This window comes from Gymnogyps californianus, unplaced genomic scaffold, assembly GCF_018139145.2.
Source record: "Gymnogyps californianus isolate 813 unplaced genomic scaffold, ASM1813914v2 HiC_scaffold_33, whole genome shotgun sequence".
In the NCBI taxonomy this organism is placed as follows: Eukaryota; Metazoa; Chordata; class Aves; order Accipitriformes; family Cathartidae; genus Gymnogyps; species Gymnogyps californianus.
In genome coordinates this window covers 649,075-669,440 of record NW_026114213.1, presented here as the reverse complement: position 1 = coordinate 669,440, position 20,366 = coordinate 649,075, and the positions used below count along the sequence as shown (strand labels likewise).

Here is a 20,366-nt window from a genome sequence, read left to right as displayed (position 1 = left end):
TGACCAAAACAGTGTTGATAACACACCAATGTTTTGGCTATTGCTGAACAGTGCTAGCACAGTGTCAAGGCTTTCTCCCCCCACCCTCCCACACACACAGGGAGTAGGCTGGGGGTAGGCAAGAGGTTGGGAAAGGACATGGCCAAGACAGCTGACCCCAACTGACCAAAGGGATATTCCATACCATATGACATCATGCTCAGCATATAAAGCTAAGGGAAAGGAAGAGGAAGGGAGGGACGTTTGTGGTTATGGCTATCTCTTTTTCCCACTCTGTGACGCTGCTGCCCCCTCTGCAACTAGGCTACGGGTGGTCAAGAAATTGAGAGGGGACACATCTGGGACAGCTGACCCAAATTGGCTAAAGGGATATTCCATAACATATAACATCATTGTATTGGGTTTGCGTGGCAAGGTTTTGGTAGCAGGGGGGCTACAGGGGTGGCTTCTGTGAGAAGCTGCTAGAAGCTTCCTCTATGTCCAATAAAGTTAATGCCAGCGGGTTCCAAGACGGACCCGCCGCTGGCCAAGGACGAGCCAATCAGCAACAGTGGTAGCGCCTCTGTGATAACATATTTAAGAAGAGGGGAAAGAAGTTACAGGGGAGTAGCAGTTGCAGCCAGAGAGAGTGGAGTGAGAAGATTTGAGAGAAACAACTCTGCAGACACCAAGGTCAGTGAAGAAGGAGGGGGAGGAGATGCTCCAGGCACCAGAGCAGAGAAAGATTCCCCTGCAGCCCGTGGTGAAGACCATGGTGAGGCAGGCTGTCCCCCTGCAGCCCATGGAGGTCCACGGTGGAGCAGATATCCACCTGCAGCCCATGGAGGACCCCATGCTGGAGCAGGTGGATGCCTGAAGGAGGCTGTGACCCCATGGGAAGCCCGCGCTGGAGCAGGCTCCTGGCAGGACCTGCGGACCCGTGGCCCCATGGAGAGAGGAGCCCACGCTGGAGCAGGTTTGCTGGCAGGACTTGTGACCCACGGGGGACCCACGCTGGAGCAGTCTGTTCCTGAAGGACTGCACCCCGTGGATGGGACCCATGCTGGAGCAGTTCGTGAAGAACTGTAGCCCATGGGAAGGACTCACGTTGGAGAAGTTTGTGGAGGACTGTCTCCCATGGGAGGGACCCCACGCTGGAGCAGGGGAAGAGTGTGAGGAGTCCTCCCCCTGAGGAGGAAGGAGCGGCAGAGACAATGTGTGATGAACTGACCCAAACCCCATTCCCCGTCCCTCTGTGCCGCTCGGGGGGAGGAGGTAGAGAAAATCAGGAGTAAAGTTAAGCCTGGGAAGAAGGGAGGGGTGGGGGGAAGGTGTTTTAAGATTTGGTTTTATTTCTCATTATCCTGCTCCGTTTTTGACTAGTAATAAATTAAACTAGTTTTTCCCCAAGTCGAGTCTGTTTTGCCCATGATGGTAATTGGTGAAGTGATCTCCCTGTCCTTATCTCGACCCACGAGCCTTTCATTTTATTTTTCTCCCCTGTCCAGTTGAGGAGGGGGAGTGATAGAGCGGCTTTGGTGGGCACCTGGCATCTAGCCAGGGTCAACCCACCACAATCATGCTCAGCAATAAAGTTGGGGTAGCGGAAGAAGAAGGCAGGGGAAGGGGGGGGTTGTCTTCTAAGGTGACTGTTGCTTGGAGCCTGGCTGGGCATCGTTCTACTTGTGGGAGGTGGTGAGTGATTTGCGCTTGCATCACTTGTTTTTTTTCTCTTTTCTTCACTTATTAAACTGTCTTTATCTGGACCCATGAGTTTTCTTGCTTTTGCTGTTCTTATTCTCTCACCCATCTCATTGAGTGGGGGCCGAGTGAGTGGCTCTGTGGGTACTTAGTTGCTGGCCAGGGTCAACCCACAACAAAAGATTATCATCTCAAACAGCAGAAGTATAGGCTACCATAGAAGTTATTAAAAGACACCAATCCTTTAAACAGAACCCATTAACTCTCTTTATCGACAGTGATTATGTTAATAATGGAATAAAATACTAGACTTATGACTGGGAGAAAGGGGGATGGAAAGCAGGCAATGGAAGACCAATAGTGATGGAAGAAAACCAGAGGTTCATTTTACAAGCTCAGAGAGAGAGTGGGAAAAATACATAAGCCTGTTAAAGCACGAGAGACTGAAAACAACACTGAGAAACAGTTTAGTGATCAAATAGATCAGTCGACTCAGAATAATTGCTGCAGTTTAAACCAGGAAATGTAAAAAATAAGAAGACATGGATACCAGGGTTGTCTGAAAGAAAGCAAAGCATCTTAGATTGTCATAATATGTTACATAAAGGAGTATAGGGCACTCTAGGTTCAAGGAATTTATATTTGGCCACAAATGAAGCAAGAAATTGAGCACATAATTAAAAAGTGCATGATACAAAAGAAAACTTTAATGATACAAAAGCAAACTAGTAAAACTAAGATGCCACCTCCATTGCATCAGAGAAGCCTTGGAACCTGGCAAATACTGCAAATGGATTATATAGATAAACTTCCATGAACTAAAGGAGGATATCAGTATCTCCTTTTGTACTGGTTTTGGTCGGAATAGAGTTAAATTTCTTCATAGTAGCTTGTATGGGGCTATGTTTTGGATTTGTGATGAAAACAGGATGTTTTAGCTATTGCTGAGCAGTGCTTACACAGAGTCAAAGCCTTTTCTGCTTCTCATACTGCCCTGCCAGCAAGTAGGCTGGGGGTGCACAAGAAGATGGGAGGGGACACAGCTGGGACAGCTGACCCCAACTGACAAAAGGGATATTCCATACCATATGACGTTGTGCTCAGCAATAAAACAGGGTGGGTGGAGGTTGGCGGGGGCTGCCGTTGCTCGGGGACTGGCTGGGCATTGGTCGATTGGTGGTGAGCAATTGCTTTCTTTTGCATCATTTGTTTTTCTTGGTTTGGGAGGGGGGTTCCCTCTCTCTTTGTGGTTTTTTTTTCCCCCCTCCTTTTTTTAATTATTAAACTGTCTTTATTTCAACGCATGAGTTTTCACACTTTTACCCTTCTGATTCTCTCCCCCATCCCACTGTGGGGGGAGTGAGGGAGTGGCTGTGTGGTGCTTAGCTGCCAGCTGGGATAAAACATGACACCTTGTCATCAGAGGTATCTTTTCAGGATGGGTTGAAACTTTTTCCTCTAAAAGGAACACAGCCTCTGTAACTGTAAAACTTCCATTTAAGGAAATTATCTGTAGGTATGGAATACCCGCAGAGAAAGGATCAGATAAGGAGGGACTTTTGTAAGTGAAAGAACTTAAGCCTTAATGAGTAACCTGGGAATTAAACAAAGACTGCATACATCCTACCACCCACAATCATCCAGAATGGTAGAAATAATGAATCAGACTTGTAAAAACAGTCTAAAGAAAACTGTAGGACAATACCCAAAACAATGGGCTGGAAAATTACCATTGATATTAGTAGCTTTAAGGAACAGTGACAGATTAAGTACTGGTTTAAAACTGTACCATATAACATTTGCGTAGCCCACGCCTTGATGACCCCACACTCAAGACCCTAAGGGCCTCATCACCACGAACTTCCCTGATGATCTGAGCTTTTGGTTGAACCTGGCTATGATCTCCAGGTCTGCCTTGCCTGGGTACTGTAGGGCTGGGGTCTGGCTGGCAAGACCCAGGCCTCGCTAGCTGTTATTTGTGCACACCTTCCCCATTCCTGTAGGAAGCAGCTGACACTAACTGCTCCCTGACATATAAATGGATACATGTGTCTCAGATCTCTCCCTACAGGGGCAAATAAGTGTGGAATCAATCAGGGATTTGTCTCCCATAAAAGCCTCACAGACAAATGAGGTACAAACAAGCTAAGTGGACAGAAAAATGACTGAACTGCCAGACTCAAAGGGTTGTGATCAGCAGCATGAAATCCAGCTGGAGGCCAGTCATGAGTGGTGTACCCCAGGGGTTGATACTGTTGACGAAGCGTTCTTACTTCAACTACAGGAAGCATCACAATCACAGGCTCTGATCCTGCTGGGAGACTTCAATCACCCTGACATATGCTGGAAAAGCAGCACAGCAAGGTGTAAGCAGTCCAGGAGACTCTTGGTGTGCATCGAGGATAATTTCTTAATCCAGGTGATAGACAGCCCAACCAGAGGAGAAGGGTTACTGGACCTGTTGCTCACCAACACAGATGAACTAATTGGAGAGGTCAAGACTGCTGGCAGCCTGGGCTGCAGTGATCATGCCCTGGGTGGGATTCACAATCTTGAGAGCTATGGGCCAGGTGAAGAGTGGAGTCAGGACCCTGAATTTTAGGAGAGCAAACTTTCAGTTGTTTAAGGAATTAGTGGATGGGACCCTCTGGGAAGATGCCCTCAGGGACAAAGGAACTGAACAGAGCTGGCAGCTCCTTAAGGACATTTTTCTTAGAGCACAAGAACTATCGATTTCCATGTGTAAGAAATCGGGCAAGGAAGGCAGGAGACCGGCATGGCTGAGTAAGGACCTCCTGGTCAAACTAAAGTGTAAGAAGGAAATGCATAGGCAGTGGAACCAGGGACATGTATCCTGGGAAGAATATAGGGATGCTGCCCAGATACATAGGGATGGGATCAGGAAAGCTAAGGCGCAGTTGGAGCTGAATTTGGCAAGGGATGCGAAGAATAATAAAAAGGACTTCTACAGGTATGTTGGCCAGAAAAGGAAGATTAAAGAAAATGTACCCCCCCCGATAAATAAGACGGGGAACTAGTGACAACCGACATGGAGAAGGCTTAGGTACTCAACAATTATTTTGCCTCAGTTTTCAATGGTAATCTCTCTTCCCACATCTCTCAAGCCCCTGAACCTCAAGGCAGGGACTGGGGGAATAAAGTCCCTCCTGTCGTAGGAGAAGTTCAGGTTTGAGACCACCTGAGGAACCTGAACATGCACAAGTCCATGGGACCCGATGAGATGCACCCCAGGGTCCTGAGGGAATTGGCTGATGTAGTTGCCAAGCCACTCTCCATCATATTTGAAAAGACATGGCAGTCAGGCAAAGTCCCCAGTGACTGGAAAAAGGGCCTGACTAATCTAGTGGCCTTCTACGATGGAGTGACTGCATCAGTGGACAAGGGAAGAGCTACGGATGTCATCTACCTGGACTTCTGTAAGGCCTTTGATATGGTCCCCCACAACATTCTTGCCTCGAAATTGGAGAGATATGGGTTTGACGGATGGACTGTTAGGTGGATAAGAAACTGGCTGGATGGCCGCGTCCGAAGAGTTACAGTCAATGGCTCAATGTCCAAGTGGAAACCAGTAACGAGTGGTGTCCCTCAAGGGTCCAAACTGGGACCAATACTACTTAATATCCTCATCAATGACATAGACAGTGGGATTGAGTGCACCCTCAGCAAGTTTGCAGATGACACCAAGCTGAGTGGTGCAGTTGAATCACTAGAGGGAAGGGATGCCATCCAGAGGGACCTTGACAGGCTTGAGGAGTGGGCCTGTGCAAACCTCAAGAAGTTCAACAAGGCCAAGTGCAAGGTCCTATACCTGGGTCGGGGCAATCCCCAACATCAGTACAGGCTGGGGGATGAATGGATTGAGAGCAGCCCTGCAGAGAAGGACTTGGAGATACTGGTGGACGAAAAATTGGACATGAGCCGGCAATGCACGCTTGCAGCTCAGAAAGCCAATCGTATCCTGGGCTGCATCAAAAGAAGCATGGCCAGCAGGTCGAGAGGGGTCATTCTCATCCTCTACTCTGCTCTCATGAGACCCCACCTGGAGTACTGCATCCAGCTCTGGGGTCCCCAACACAAGAAAGACATGGACCTGTTGGAGTGGGTCCAGAGGAGGGCAACGAAAATGATCATAGGGCTGGAACTCCTCTCCTCTGAAGAAAGGCTGAGAGAGTTGGGGTTGTTCAGCCTGGAGAAGAGACGGCTCCAGGGAGACCTTATTTCAGCCTTTCAATATATAAAGGAGGCTTATAAGAAAGATGGAGAAAGACTTTTTGCCAGGGCCTGTAGTGACAGGACAAGGGGCAACAGTTTTAAACTGAAAGAAGGTAGATTTAAATTGGATATAAGGAAGAAATTCTTTACAATGAGGGTGGTGAGACACTGGAACAGGTTGCCCAGGGAAGTTGTGGATGCCCCATTCCTGGAAGTGTTCAAGGTCAGGTTGGATGGGGCTTTGGGCAATCTGATCTAGTGAAAGATGTCCCTGCCCATGGCAGAGGGGTTGGACTAGATGATCTTTCAACCCATACCATTCTATGATTCTATGATTCTATACTGTGGCCAATACTGTTTAATATCTTCCTTAATGACTTGAGCAATGGGGCAGAGTGCATCCTCAGCAAGTTTCCAGATGATACAAAACTGGAAAGAGTGGTTGATACGCTTGATGGTTTTGTTGTCACTTAGAAGGACTTTGACAGACTGCAGAAATGGGCTGACAGGAACCTCATGAAGTTAAGCAAAGGAAAATGCCAAGTCCTGCACCTGGGGAGGAATAACCCCAGGCACCAGTACAGGCTGGGGGCTGACTGACTGGAAAGCAACTTTGCAGAAAAGGACCTGGGAGTCCTGTTGGACATCAAGTTGAACATGAGCCAGCAATGCACCCTTGCAGCAAACAAGGCAAACAGTATCCTGAGCTGAATTAGGAAAAGTGTTGCCAGCGGGTTGAGGGAGGTTGTTATTGCCCTCTGCTCAGCACTGGTGAGAGACCACATCTGGAGTTCTGTATCCCCAGCACAAGGACATGGACATACTGGAGAGAGTCCAGCAAAGGTTTCATTAAGGTATTGGAGTGTCTGGCATTTGAGAAGAGGCTGAGAGAGCTGAGATTGTTTAACCTGGAGAATAGAAGGCTCAGGGGGGATCTTATCAATGTGTACAAATACCTGATGGGGGGCAGTAAAGAAGATGGAACCAGACTCTTTTCAGTGGTATCCAGTGAAGGGATCAATTGGCACAAATTGAAATACAAGAAATTCCATTTAAATGTAAAAAAACTTTTTTACTGTAAGGGTGACTGAGCACTGGATCAGGTTGCCTAGAGAGGTTGTGGAGTCTCCATCTGTGAAGATATTCAAAACTCGACTGGACATGGTCCTGGGCAACCTCATCTAGTTGACCCTGCTTTGAGCAGGGAAGTTGGACTAGACGATCTCTAGAGTTCTTTTCCAACCTCAACTATTCCTTGATTGCATGGATTTGCCAAGAGTGGGGACACAGAAATTTCCTGAAAGATCTACCTCCAGAGGCTATTTAGTCTAGTTCCCCTTCCTTCCTACTCACAGCAAGACCAAATGTAATCATATCCATAAAAAGTAAGGGAAGTGGTATGGCTTACATGTTATTTTACCTTGTGTTTATTAGATCTACTTATATACTTATACTAACATTATTGTTTTATGCTTTGATTTTTGCAGGTCAACAGACTTAACTACAACTCCACAACTCCATCAACAAGCAAGGGCTGACAAAGTTATAATGTAACAAGGTAAACTCTGAGGCAAGACCAAGGAGTAAGATATGCAGCCTGCCAGAAGAACCTAATTCAGTAGCGGTTAGTAGACTTGAGCTATAGTGAGTGGTACACATCAGTGCCTATCAGACTCAGAGAGGTTTCCTGAAATTGCAGGTATTCTTAACTTGGCTCTATACCCTATAGTAATAGTTTGCTTGTTTTTATAAATTGTGTTAATCATAGACATTTAGCAAATCAGGTACTGACTATACACTGCCATGAAGAACTGTCAGACCTTTACAGATTATCATGAGGCAAGATCTGATAGGAGAAAATGAATGCCTCCAAGAAGAGTCTCTGCTCAGTCCTGATTAGGAGCCTTGAGCCATAGGAGGGTTTGCAGCATCCTTGTTGGACTCTGAGCAATAACCTGTGATTCATGGACTACCAAAGGAGAGGGATAGAAGTGACCTTGTAGCCCAGGAAACATGGCATTGCTGTTGCTAACAAGGCCACAAATTCGATATAGGCCTCACTTGTCATATTTTGCTTGTTTGGAGCTTTATTTTTGTCTGTTTAACTTGGAGTAGCCAGTAATTCTTACAATAAAGTTTTGCATGGCTGGATAGCTAATCTGTGACCTAACCCGTCTTTGTCTTGCTTAGCTTGGTCTAACTATTTAATGTAATAACAACAGTTTAAGACACTTGAATTAAGACTCCTTTTAGAGCTCTAACAGATTTAAGTGTTACAACTCAGGATTTGGGTCCACCCAGGCTGGGGGATCACAGTTAAAGCTTTGGAAAAATGCTCTAAAGTTAATAAACTTACAACCTTGGTAGTTTTATTTGTTTACAGGATAATACTCAAAGAAACAATTTGAATAGAAGCAGCCAAACCTAGTGACAGAATTGTTGATTTCAGTAATGTTCTTTTAAGCAAATGTGTAAATATAAAAGGAATTTGGGAGAGGTATCAAAGAAGAAAGGAAAGAGAAAGAAAGGTTTGAAACAGAGGGGAAATGGAATACTAACAGTACTTAAAGGTTGAGAGAATTGTGGGTTACACGTGTATATATCAAGGTCTGAAAGAGGATAATATATAATGAATAGTGAAATATTATGGTTGAACCAGAATAGAAGTAACACTGAAATGAGATACTTATCTATGCCAGGTATTGGAGGTTACTTATATCTAATAATCAGAACTTAATCACTAAACCCAGCATTTCTGTAAGAGCAAAAAAAGAAAGAGAATGGTAGAAGTCTATACATGAATGTGACAACTGATTATGTGAACAACTCTGTGTAATTTCTCCTCTGCTATTTCTCCTTCTCCCCTCTCCCAACTATTTAGTTGCCTGTGTTCCGAGGATCCAAAGCCCAGCTCTGATGCTACACAGCTGCATAACCTTGGGACACATATCTGAGAAAATCACTAAGTTATGAGAGAACCTGCAAGAAGATAAGAAGGGCAAAAGCAGGGTGAGGCTAGCTGAGAACTTTGGGTCAGATCAAGCCACTAATATCAACAGTGAAAGCTAGATGAAACTGGTTTGATTGTTACAATCATGTGTTAAACTTTTTCAGTAGTGACCAGGAATATCACTATTCATGTACTGGGGCTACATTAGGTGACAATTATATTAGGATACCTAAAAAGATATTGTAAAATGTACATGTTTAATAGAATTGGGAAAGATCTACTGTAAATGTAATCTTACTCATGATAAAAGAGAACATATTGGTTAACTAAATTATATGAGGAATGAGAAACATTTCATCATTGTCACGTGTTATGAGGAGATATTAGGTAAAAAGTTTTAAGGGATAAGGCTTAAGGAAATATTAGTATCTCTCTTAAGACACCCTGTTGTATGGTTAATCACATTTGAATGGATAGTTTTATTAATTGTGATAATCATAAAATAGTATAGAATCAAAATGTTTATGCTTATAATGATTATACAGCTAATGAAACATTCTGTGATTATGTAAACTGAATGAAAATTGACAATACCATAAGTTTAACTTAGGTATCACCAGGGAGAGAAGGGTCATAAAGGACTGTTTGAACACCTACCTAGAAGCCACTGGCATGTCAGTATGACACTCTGCGTCTGAGTACACAGCTGGGGTTGGTCTCCCTGCTGTTTCTCCAACTGGGTAACTATGACCGAGTGTGTGAGGGAATAAATGAATATACTGTATAAAGTTAGCTGCTATTAATAATAGCCTGATGAAGTTTGCCGATGATACCAAACTGAGTGGGGAAGTGGACACTTCGGAAGGGAGAGCCACCCTGCAAGAAGACCTGGATAGGCTGGAAGAGTGGGCTAACAAGAACCTTATGAAGTTCAACAAAGACAAATGTAAGGTCTTGCACCTGGGAAAACATAATCCAGGAGTGCAGCACAGGCTGGGATCTACCTGGCTGGGAAGCAGCTCTGTGGAAAGGGACCTGGGGGTCCTGGTGGACAACAAGCTCAATATGAGTGAACAGTGTGCTGCTGCGACAAAGAAAGCCAACAGGATGCTGGATTGCGTCAACAAGGGCATCACCAGCAGAGATAAAGAAGTCATTATCTCACTCTACTCAGCGCTTGTCAGGCCACACCTGGAATATTGTGTTCAGTTTTGGTCCCTGCTATGCAAAAAAGATGTGGACAGGCCGGAGAGGGTCCAGAGAAGGGCCACAAAGATGATCAAAAGACTGGGAAGCCTGCCATATGAGGAAAGGCTGAGAGAACTGGGTTTGTTCAGCCTTGAGAAAAGAAGGCTTAGGGGAGACCTTATCACCATGTTCCAGTATTTAAAGGGTGGCTGCAAAGAAGATGGAGACTCCCTTTTTACAAGGAGTCACATGGAAAAGACGAGGGGTAATGGGTACAAGTTACTCCTGGGGAGATTCCGATTGGACACAAGAGGAAAATTTTTCACAATGAGAACAATCAGCCATTGGAATAATCTCCCCAGGGAAGTGGTGGATTCCCCAACATTGGACACTTTTAAGATTCATCTGGACAGGGTGCTGGGCCCTCTTGTCTAGACCGTGCTTTTGCCAAGAAAGGTTGGACCAGATGATCCTTGAGGTCCCTTCCAACCTGGTATTCTATGATTCTATGATTTATAAAAGCTGTTATTAATGAATATTGGTTGTGATCTGTGTCTCCCTCAACTCAATCCCCTATCAGGGTAAATGGAATTTACAACAAAATCACTTCCTTTTGTTCATTCTAAACCTCATACCTATGAGTTTCACTTGATACCCTTTATCTCTTTCACCGAATAAGACAGTTTACAGTTGCTGCCTTTTCCATGCCACTCATGACTGTACAAATCTTCATGATACAGGTAAATAGTGGATTTATACACAGGCACAGCAGTGCTCTTGTTTAGCTCTCTGTTCTTTTCCTAATAATTTCTAGCATTTCATTTGGGTTTTTCTTGGACCATTACTGAGCCGATATCTTTATGTCTAACCCCAAAACCTGCTTTCTGTTTGATGGCAGTCAACTCAGAGCCCACCATTTTTATATATAAAGTTCAGATACATGTTTTCCCCAGCATGCATCTCTACATTTACCCATATTGAACTTTAGGTGCCATTTTATCACCTGGTCATCCAGTACTGTAAAGGCCTCCTGCAACCTTTCGTCACCAACATTTATCTTTACTGTCTTGAATAACTTTATTGGTGCCAGTGTCACCTGACTATTTAACCTCTTTTCCAGGTCATTCATGAATATGTCATAACTGACCACAATCTCCTACCTTCTATTTCCCAATCTGAAATTAATTATTTCTTCATAGACAGATAAAAATTGCCTACCTATTCTCATTCATCCCTTTTATTTATGCATCCAAAGGTATTACATCTTTCTACCACCGCATTATCCTGGGAGCTTGTGTTGTGTTGCATGTCCATTATGAACACTAATCCCTCTTCAAAGTTATCACTCCCAAATTGCACACGCCCTGATTCTCTGGATGTGACTTGTATCCTAGATGTTCAACTTGACATTTCATGATACTTACAGCCATTTTATTTGGGTGGTCATAAATAACCAGTGATAATTTATGCTCAATATGAATCCCCCATCATTTACTGTTCAGCTCTAAGTTTTGTTGTGTGGGGTTTTGGTTTTGTTTTGTTTAAAGAAACTAACATCAGTAAACCAGAGACCCACTCAGCTGCTTTCCCCAGCCTTGTTTATGCCTACTAAATATTGCTACAAGTCTCTTGAACTGAACTGGGGAGCAAAGTTAATTCATTTGCCTCCTTCAATGAGTATATTCAGCCTCTCTCTTTCTTCCAAACTACAGAATACGAATGTATTGAATATTTGTCTCTTCTGCATTGTAACCAGTTTCACAATCCACACAGAGTAATATTAGTTGTATCTGACTGACATGGCTGAGAAAAATGTCCCTCTCAATGGCTTCAGCCTCCTTTACCTTATACATTTTTAATTACTATCAAATTGACATCTGCCATCAACTTCCCCTTTTCCTTAGTGGCACATTTTACATTTCCTCCCATTTTTCTCTTTTGAATTAAGAAAAATATCTGTTTTTAAAGATAGTTTATTAGATATTTTAAAATATATATTTTAACCATTTTGAAGTTATTGCAGTATAGGCCTGCATGATGTATGCTTTATGAACTTTGTTCTTTAGTCAGCTAATAATTTACATGGAACATGAAAATTTTGATGAAAAGCAGTTGTGTCATACCTTAAATCTCCATCTAGTAACAACTACAAACTTGAGTGTGTGGTCCTTGCCAAGAATCTCTTCATTGCATAATATATCCAGCTGATGTAAAAAGAAGAAATAATTAATTCACTGAGACACAGAACATGGCTTTGAAACAATACACTTCAGATAAGGCCCAATAAAAAGATCAAAGAAACAGAACTCAATTCTCATGTAAAGATAGCTTTGTCCTTTGACATGCTATGAAAATTGTTTACACAGTACCCAGCAAGTAACTTTCTACTTTGAAAATACATTTTTAAAAGGCTATCCCCCGCTTATACATCAGTGTTTAGGGCTTTTTTTGCAGACACTTTATAGTTGTTTTTACTTTTCTGTGTCAGCTTTGAAAGATCTTGATATTGGAAACAGCAAGGGTATGGACTCATAAGCAAATGTGAGATCATGTGACCAGCCATCAGCTGAATTGCAATAGATGATCATGCACATGATCTTAGCCTATTTGACTGCAAGGTGACATGTACTGAAAGGGTAAGTCACCAAGAAAGTGACATATGCTAATGGTACTTTACCACAACCTGAGAAAGCTAAGAATGTGCATGCAGTCCACTAACATGGCTTAGCTGACAGACATTAACTCAAACCAGGATTTGTCTATAGCATTCAACCAAGTGTTCACATCCTTAGGGCCTTCCTCCTCAAAACATATTTTTCACTGGACATACCAATACACTGTTTCCACAAAAATGCCATGTGCCCTTAAAGGGGGAGGGAGGACTCCTGAAACACAAGTACTGTTGAATGAACATTCTTACATTTCAATAAGAGCCAAGTAGGTTGTAAAACCAGAGATTGCTGCAGTGGAATAGTGAGTTTAAACACAAAAGCAAAAGGTGTAATTAGTAAGAAAGCAATCCAGGTTTCTGAAAGGTGTTAGGAATTTTAACACAGATGCTAGATGGGCCAACCATAGGTGACATACAGCTGGATCTACTACTCACCAAAAAGGAAGAACTTTCTGGGGACGTGATAATCAATGGCAGCCTTGGTTGTAGCAACCATGAAATAGTGAAGTTCAAGATCCTGAAGGGAGCAAGGAAATCAAGTAGCAGAGTACAGATCCTGGGCTTCAGTAGAGCAGAAATTTGCTTTTTCAGGAAGCTGGTAAGTGGGATCCCATGAGAGGCAGCTCTGAAGGGCAAAGGAGCTCAAGAAATGACAAGTCTTTAAGGACAACGTCCTCCAAGCACAAGAACAGTCCATCCCAATACTCAGAAAAATGAGTAGATGTATCAGGAGACCAGCTTGGCTAAACAGGGAGCTCATGAGAAAAAGGACATATACAGGAGGTGAAAGTGAGGACAGGCTACAAAGGAGGAATATAGAAACATTGCCCAGGTATACAGGGATGATTTGGGGAAAACCAAAGCTCAGCTGGAGCTGAAACTGGCAAGGGACATCAAAGGCAACAAGAAGAACTTCTACTGCTACATTATCAATAAAAGAATAAACAAGGAAAATGTGAGCCTACTGCTGCATGGGGTGGACAATTTAGTGACAGTGTCTGCAGATAAGGTTGAGGTACTCAGTGCCTTCTTTGCCTTGGTTTTCACCAACAAGGTCTCCCAGGCCTTTTTGTGCCTAGAGACAGGGTTCAAGGAGGAGACGAACTGCCAGAAGCAGAGGACAATCGAGTCAGGGTTCTATTGAGAAAACTCAACCCATACTAGTCCATGGAACCAGATGGGATGCATCCAAGGGTGCCACAAGAGTTTGCTGATGTCATTGCGAGGCCACACTATCATCACTGAAAGGTCACAGAGATCAGGGAAGGTACCCAATGACTGGAGAAATGTTGTACCCATCTTCAAAAAGGGCAAGAAGGACTATCTAGGGAACTAGAGGCCAGTCAGCCTCACTTTGGTGATCCCTGGGAAAGTCATGAAGTGAGTCCTCTTGGAAGCCATTTCTGGGCACATAAAGGCAAAGGTAAATCCATGCTGGCTATTCCCAATCACCAAGGGAAAAAATCATGCTTGACCAACCTGATTGCCTTCTTTAATGAAATGACTAGATCCATGGATGAGGAGAGAACAGTGGATGTTGTCAACCTTGACTTAAGCAAGGCTTTCAGCACCATCTTGCACAGCATCCTTGTATCCAAATTGGGTCATTATGATCTGGATGGGTAGGCTACCTGATGGGTGAAGACCCAGGTGGATTGTCAGGCTCAGAGGGTAGTGGTTAATAGGTTGTACTCTACACAGAGGCCAGTGACATGCGGAGCATTGCAGGGGTCTATCCTGGGACCTGTGCTGCTGAATGTCTTTATCAGTGACCTGGAGGAGGAGACAGAATCCACCTCATCAAGCTTGTGGATGACACCAAACTGGGGGAGTGCAGCTGACACACTTGAGGACAGGGCTGCCATTCAGAGGGACCTAGACAGGCTAGAAGGATGGGCTGACAAGAATCTCATGAAATTCAACAAGAATAACGGTAAAGTCATGAGACATTACAAGCTGGGTAGCGGCTCTGCTGAAAAGGACCTGGGGGTCCTGGTTGAAAGCAAGTTCAACATGAGTCAGCAGTGTGCTCTGGCAGTGATGAAGCCTGACAGGATACTGGGGTATATCAACAGAAGCACAGCCAGTAAACTGAAGGAAGACAATGGAACAATGTCCAAGTGGAAACCAGTAATGAGTGGTGTCCCTCAAGGGTCCAAACTGGGACCAATACTACTTAATATCCTCATCAATGACATAGACAGTGGGATTGAGTGCACCCTCAGCAAGTTTGCAGATGACACCAAGCTGAGTGGTGCAGTTGAATCACTAGAGGGAAGGGATGCCATCCAGAGGGACCTTGACAGGCTTGAGGAGTGGGCCTGTGCAAACCTCAAGAAGTTCAACAAGGCCAAGTGCAAGGTCCTATACCTGGGTCGGGGCAATCCCCAACATCAGTACAGGCTGGGGGATGAATGGATTGAGAGCAGCCCTGCAGAGAAGGACTTGGAGATACTGGTGGACGAAAAATTGGACATGAGCCGGCAATGCACGCTTGCAGCTCAGAAAGCCAATCGTATCCTGGGCTGCATCAAAAGAAGCATGGCCAGCAGGTCGAGAGGGGTCATTCTCATCCTCTACTCTGCTCTCATGAGACCCCACCTGGAGTACTGCATCCAGCTCTGGGGTCCCCAACACAAGAAAGACATGGACCTGTTGGAGTGGGTCCAGAGGAGGGCAACGAAAATGATCATAGGGCTGGAACTCCTCTCCTCTGAAGAAAGGCTGAGAGAGTTGGGGTTGTTCCAGCCTGGAGAAGAGACGGCTCCAGGGAGACCTTATTTCAGCCTTTCAATATATAAAGGAGGCTTATAAGAAAGATGGAGAAAGACTTTTTGCCAGGGCCTGTAGTGACAGGACAAGGGGCAACAGTTTTAAACTGAAAGAAGGTAGATTTAAATTGGATATAAGGAAGAAATTCTTTACAATGAGGGTGGTGAGACACTGGAACAGGTTGCCCAGGGAAGTTGTGGATGCCCCATTCCTGGAAGTGTTCAAGGTCAGGTTGGATGGGGCTTTGGGCAATCTGATCTAGTGAAAGATGTCCCTGCCCATGGCAGAGGGGTTGGACTAGATGATCTTTGAAGGTCCCTTCCAACCCTTCCAACCTTCCATTTTATGATTGTATGATTCTAAGTGATTATTCCCCTTTACTCAGCACTCATTAGACCACATCTGGAATGCTGCATCCAGTTTTGGCCGCTCCAGTACAAGAAAAATGTTGATAAACTTGAGCAAGTTCAGCAGAGGGTCACCAAGATGGTCAGGGTGCTTGAACACAGGCCCTATAAGGAGAGGTTGAGGGAACTGGGCCTATTTATCTTGGAGAAGAGAAGGCTTAAAGGGGACCTAGTTACAGCCTTCCAATACCTAAGAGAAGCCTATAGAGAAGATAGAGCTAGGCTCTTTACTGAGGTGCATGGTGGGAGAATGAGAGACAATGGTCATCAATGGAAACAAAGGAAGTTCAGACTGGATATAAGGAGAAAAAAAAATCTCTACAAGGATAATTAAGCACCAGAACAAGTTGCCCAAAGAGGTCATGGCATCACCATCATTGGAAGTTTTCAAGATTGAAAGATGGCAGTTTGAGAGTCAGACTGGATGGAGGGGGACTGTGACTAATACTAACAAAGAGGGAACAGAGGCTGTGTTTTCGCATGCCTGACATTATGTGTTCTAGTTTTAGAATCTGAAATGACAGAACTTGCAGAGGATAGAAAAGCCTCTTTCTTCCTTTACCCTCCACCATGATTTCTTCCCACGAACAGTCCAATTATGTACTCCCTGCAGGAAAGGTGGCACCAGCTGATACTACACAAGGCTGAGTTTCACTCAGAGTAGAGAAGCAGAAGAATGTATATGTGCTGCTTTCCATTAAATCAGTCTTTCAGTAGTGTCCAAGTGTTATAATCCATTCTCTGCATTGAGTGAAAAATCTCTGCTAGGGCAGCGTATCCCTTCATTTAAGGCCACCAAACAAAGCATCTTGCAGGAGTCAGTTTTAACACAGGTGGAAAACACATAACCAAGCCTTTTGGTATGTTTTAAAACTGGTCATGGAACAACACACTGAGCTGCACTGCCAACTCTGTATAAAGCCAAGAACCAGTAAGAGCTACATCTCCATTGTATTGGAGGGGGAGAAAAAAAGGGAAGATCACCAGCATCCTTAAATTAAAAGGGGGGGAGGTAAATTTGGAGAAAAAACTATTTGTCTGCATTCAGCTCCTCAACTTAAATAGCCATTTTCTGTTCCTTTATATTAGGAAATAGTGTGTGCTTCAGTTTTTTTAAGAATCTGGTTGGAAGGAAAGACATTGTTTTGAAAATAATCCATAAGACTTTCATTTGCAAAATCATTTTTAAACATTAAAACATTACCTCATTAAAAGAAGAAAGGTTAAGTTTTTTAGCAATGAACTTCTTTAGATGCAAGACTGTTGCTTGTGCTGAGCAGCGGATCCATTTTCGTTTCAATCCACGTAATTTGCTGCTATTGCATTCCAAGCAGATGCTTACCTTCAGGAAAAAGCAAAAACAGTCAGGGCTAGTTGACAGAATTTTCTGCAGTCCCCATTATGCATTTCAAATGCAGCATTTATTAGTCCAACAAAAAGGTGAAAATGTAGAATACCAGTATTCTTTAAAGCGAAATGCATGCAGTGTCATTAAAAAAAAGGTTGTCTAGTATTTTGTCAGCTTACTGTTAAGCACCATTCAACTCAAAAGGGATCTGGACAAAAGTTCAAGGCAGAACTTTAGGGCTGCCTTGTTCCAGAGCTTTATTCTAACTGCAGAGGTTACAACTAGTTCAGAAGAAGCCTAGGTCAAGGCCAAAGTGAGATATCTAATATGAAAACCTATCAGGACCCTGAGCTCATTCCCCTCCCCCCTGGGGGTTTGGTTGCCTGAGCTCAGGGCCAATTTTGATAAGCAGCTGTATGACCATGAAACTGTTGTGAAGAAAGAGCTGTTTGAGAAAAAGCTTGAAGAATTTTCAGTGTGAGCTCACTCTGCTCCACTTAGCACCATCATTTAAGCTGAAGCTCCCTCCCTTGGTTGGTCCCCCTGCATGAGCTACGTTGCAGTCATGCCTGTGCCTGGCCTAGACCCTGACCCACAGATTAGACTTCCTGGCTTGACCTTGGACCTGTCTCATCACTATGGACTTGGCTTGGTGTTCACTGGACTGTGTATGACCTCGGTTACTGTCATCTCTGGACCTGACTTCAACTTGCCAATTTCACTTTCTGGTTTAACCTTGGACCTGTCTCATCACTAAAGATTTACCTGGTGATCACTGGACTGTGGCTGAATCTGGTCACTGTCACCAGAGCTGCTATGCTCTCCTTATTCAGGTATTGTGGGACTGCACCCCTTGTTGGTGAGGTCAGTGCCCTGTCTGCCTTGCTGTCACTCTTGGCTCCTGGCTTGCCTGCCCCTATGGAGCAGCAGCCTGCCCTTGCTGCTCCCTGACAAAACCATTACCACTTTTTAATGACTGTTTCTAATCTAACCTCTGAATCCAGTAACATAGTTTAATATTTAAGGCACGTTTTAAAATAATATTTTGAACTTTAAAATTTACTGATGCAGATGATGTAACAATTTTTTGAAGTTCAAAAGATTATATGGGAAAAAATGGCCTTTTGATCTCTGTGCTTCAATTCCCTCTTCTTTTCTCAATCATCTATTTTCTTTATTTAGTCTAAGATCTTTAGGATAAGCTTTATTCTGTGCACTTAAATGATCTCGTACAAAGCACAATCCATCTGAATATTACCATTGCACTATCATTAAATGGAAAATTAATCCAAATTTAATTTACTTTGGACACAGTTAGCAGGGAAACATGAAGGCAGTGACTTGTGTATTCCAATAGCAAGTTTCATACTCAAACAGGTTTTGTGTTTAAAACATGACACTAAATACTAAGTAAAAAAAGACTTTTCATTCTAATTATTGAAACATATTCAGTCCTGATGCACCGGAGTGGCATGGGAGTAGACTCTCAGATAAAGGGCCCAAATGACTTGAAATCTAGTTGAGATGACAGCTAACACAGAGTTTAGCCAATATTCAGGAAACTCAGAAATAGTTATAACTATCAAACCTTAATGAAATTCTCAAAACCAAATTTTTCCACAGCTACCTAAATAAAAAAGATGAAGCTCAAGTTTACACAAAACCATGGGAGAACACTGTATCTTGTCTCTGTCAGAGGGAAAAAAGTTTATCAAAGAAAAATAATCATTTAAAGATAAAGTGGAAATACAAAATAAAATTAAGAAATGCCCTATATCAGAAGTAAGCCCACCTGTTCATCACTTCGATGATAGTCATTATCTTCTTCCTGTTTTTCTTCAGAAGTTTCTTTGTTTGAATTTTCATCTGGTTTAGTTTCACCTTTCAGAAGAAAGCAGAGCATTACAATAATTAAATTAGACATATCAGATGACAGGTAACCCTGAAACAAAGTCAAGACTATAAGAGTAACTGTGGTTTTTTTGTTTGGGTTTGTTTTTTTAACTAATTAGGCTTGTCAGAGCATGATCAGCTTCTCTTCTAACCAGGAAAAAAGTTGGAAAGCAGCTTTATTCTTGGTAGCAGAGATGCGGACACTAATCCAAAGCTTCCCAGAAAATCAGTTCAAGACACCTTGTGTCCTGGTTTTGGCTGGGACAGAGTTAACTCTCTTCTTAGTAGTAGCTGGTACAGTGCTGTGTTTTGGATTTAGTGTGAGAATAATGTTGATAACACTCTGATGTTGTAGTTGTTGCTAAGTAGCGCTTATCTTAAGCCAAGGACTTTTCAGTTTCCCATGCTCTGCCAGCAAGCAGGTGTGCAAGAAGCTGGGAGGGAGCATAGCCAGGGCAGCTGACCTGAACTAGCCAAAGGGGTATTCCATACCATGGAACGTCATGCCCAGTATATAAACAGGGGGGAGTTGGCCGGGAGGGGTGGATCGCTGCTGGGGCATTGGTCAGCAGGTGGTGAGCAATTGCATTGTGCATCACTTGTCTTTTCTTATTTCTTTTTTTTTGTTGTATTCTTTTTCATGACAATTATTATTATTCTTAGTTAGTAGTGTATTTTTATTTTTACTTTAGTTATTAAACTGTTCTTATCTCAACCCACGAGTTTTACTTTTTTTCCTTTCCTCTTCCCCACCCCACTGGGAGGGGGGAGGGGGAAGCAGCTGCATGGTGCTTAGTTGCTGGCTGGGATTAAACCACGATACCTTGCTACAAATTTGTCAGGGCTCATTCACTATTCTGTAAAACTGATATGCTCTCCTGACAGTCACAAATTTGAGAATTCTTTTGTCCTTGGATAAATACACACACACACATACATTTTAAGTATAACCACCACAGCATTTCTATCACAAAATTACACTTAACATCAGCAGTTTCTGAAGTTAATGCAATTCAGGACTGGGATAAAAAGTAACCTTTTCTTATCATAGAGTTCCCACATAGATACTACTGAAGATCTTCACCAGGAACACATTACAGCCAGCTAAAAGAACACATTCTATAAACAAGTGTGATGCAAAACAATACTGCACTTAGACGGTGAGTTCAAAGTGGTGAGTTCTTGTATATAGTCCAATATATAAGCACAAGCAAACCTTGTACA

The 20,366-nt window shown here is 43.3% G+C and overlaps 1 protein-coding gene across 1 annotated transcript in view; it reads right to left on the bottom strand.

The window, feature by feature from the left end:
• LOC127028493 (polycomb group RING finger protein 3-like) overlaps positions 1-20,366 on the bottom strand; it is a 52,342-nt gene that overhangs the window by 9,218 nt on the left and 22,758 nt on the right. Inside the window, exons 5-7 of the mRNA XM_050914256.1 lie at positions 19,042-19,130; positions 17,106-17,243; positions 12,175-12,255 (exon numbers count right to left, since the gene is read on the bottom strand). Of these exons, the coding sequence (XP_050770213.1) occupies positions 12,175-12,255; positions 17,106-17,243; positions 19,042-19,130 (308 nt within the window). The remainder of the gene's footprint in view (positions 1-12,174; positions 12,256-17,105; positions 17,244-19,041; positions 19,131-20,366) is intronic.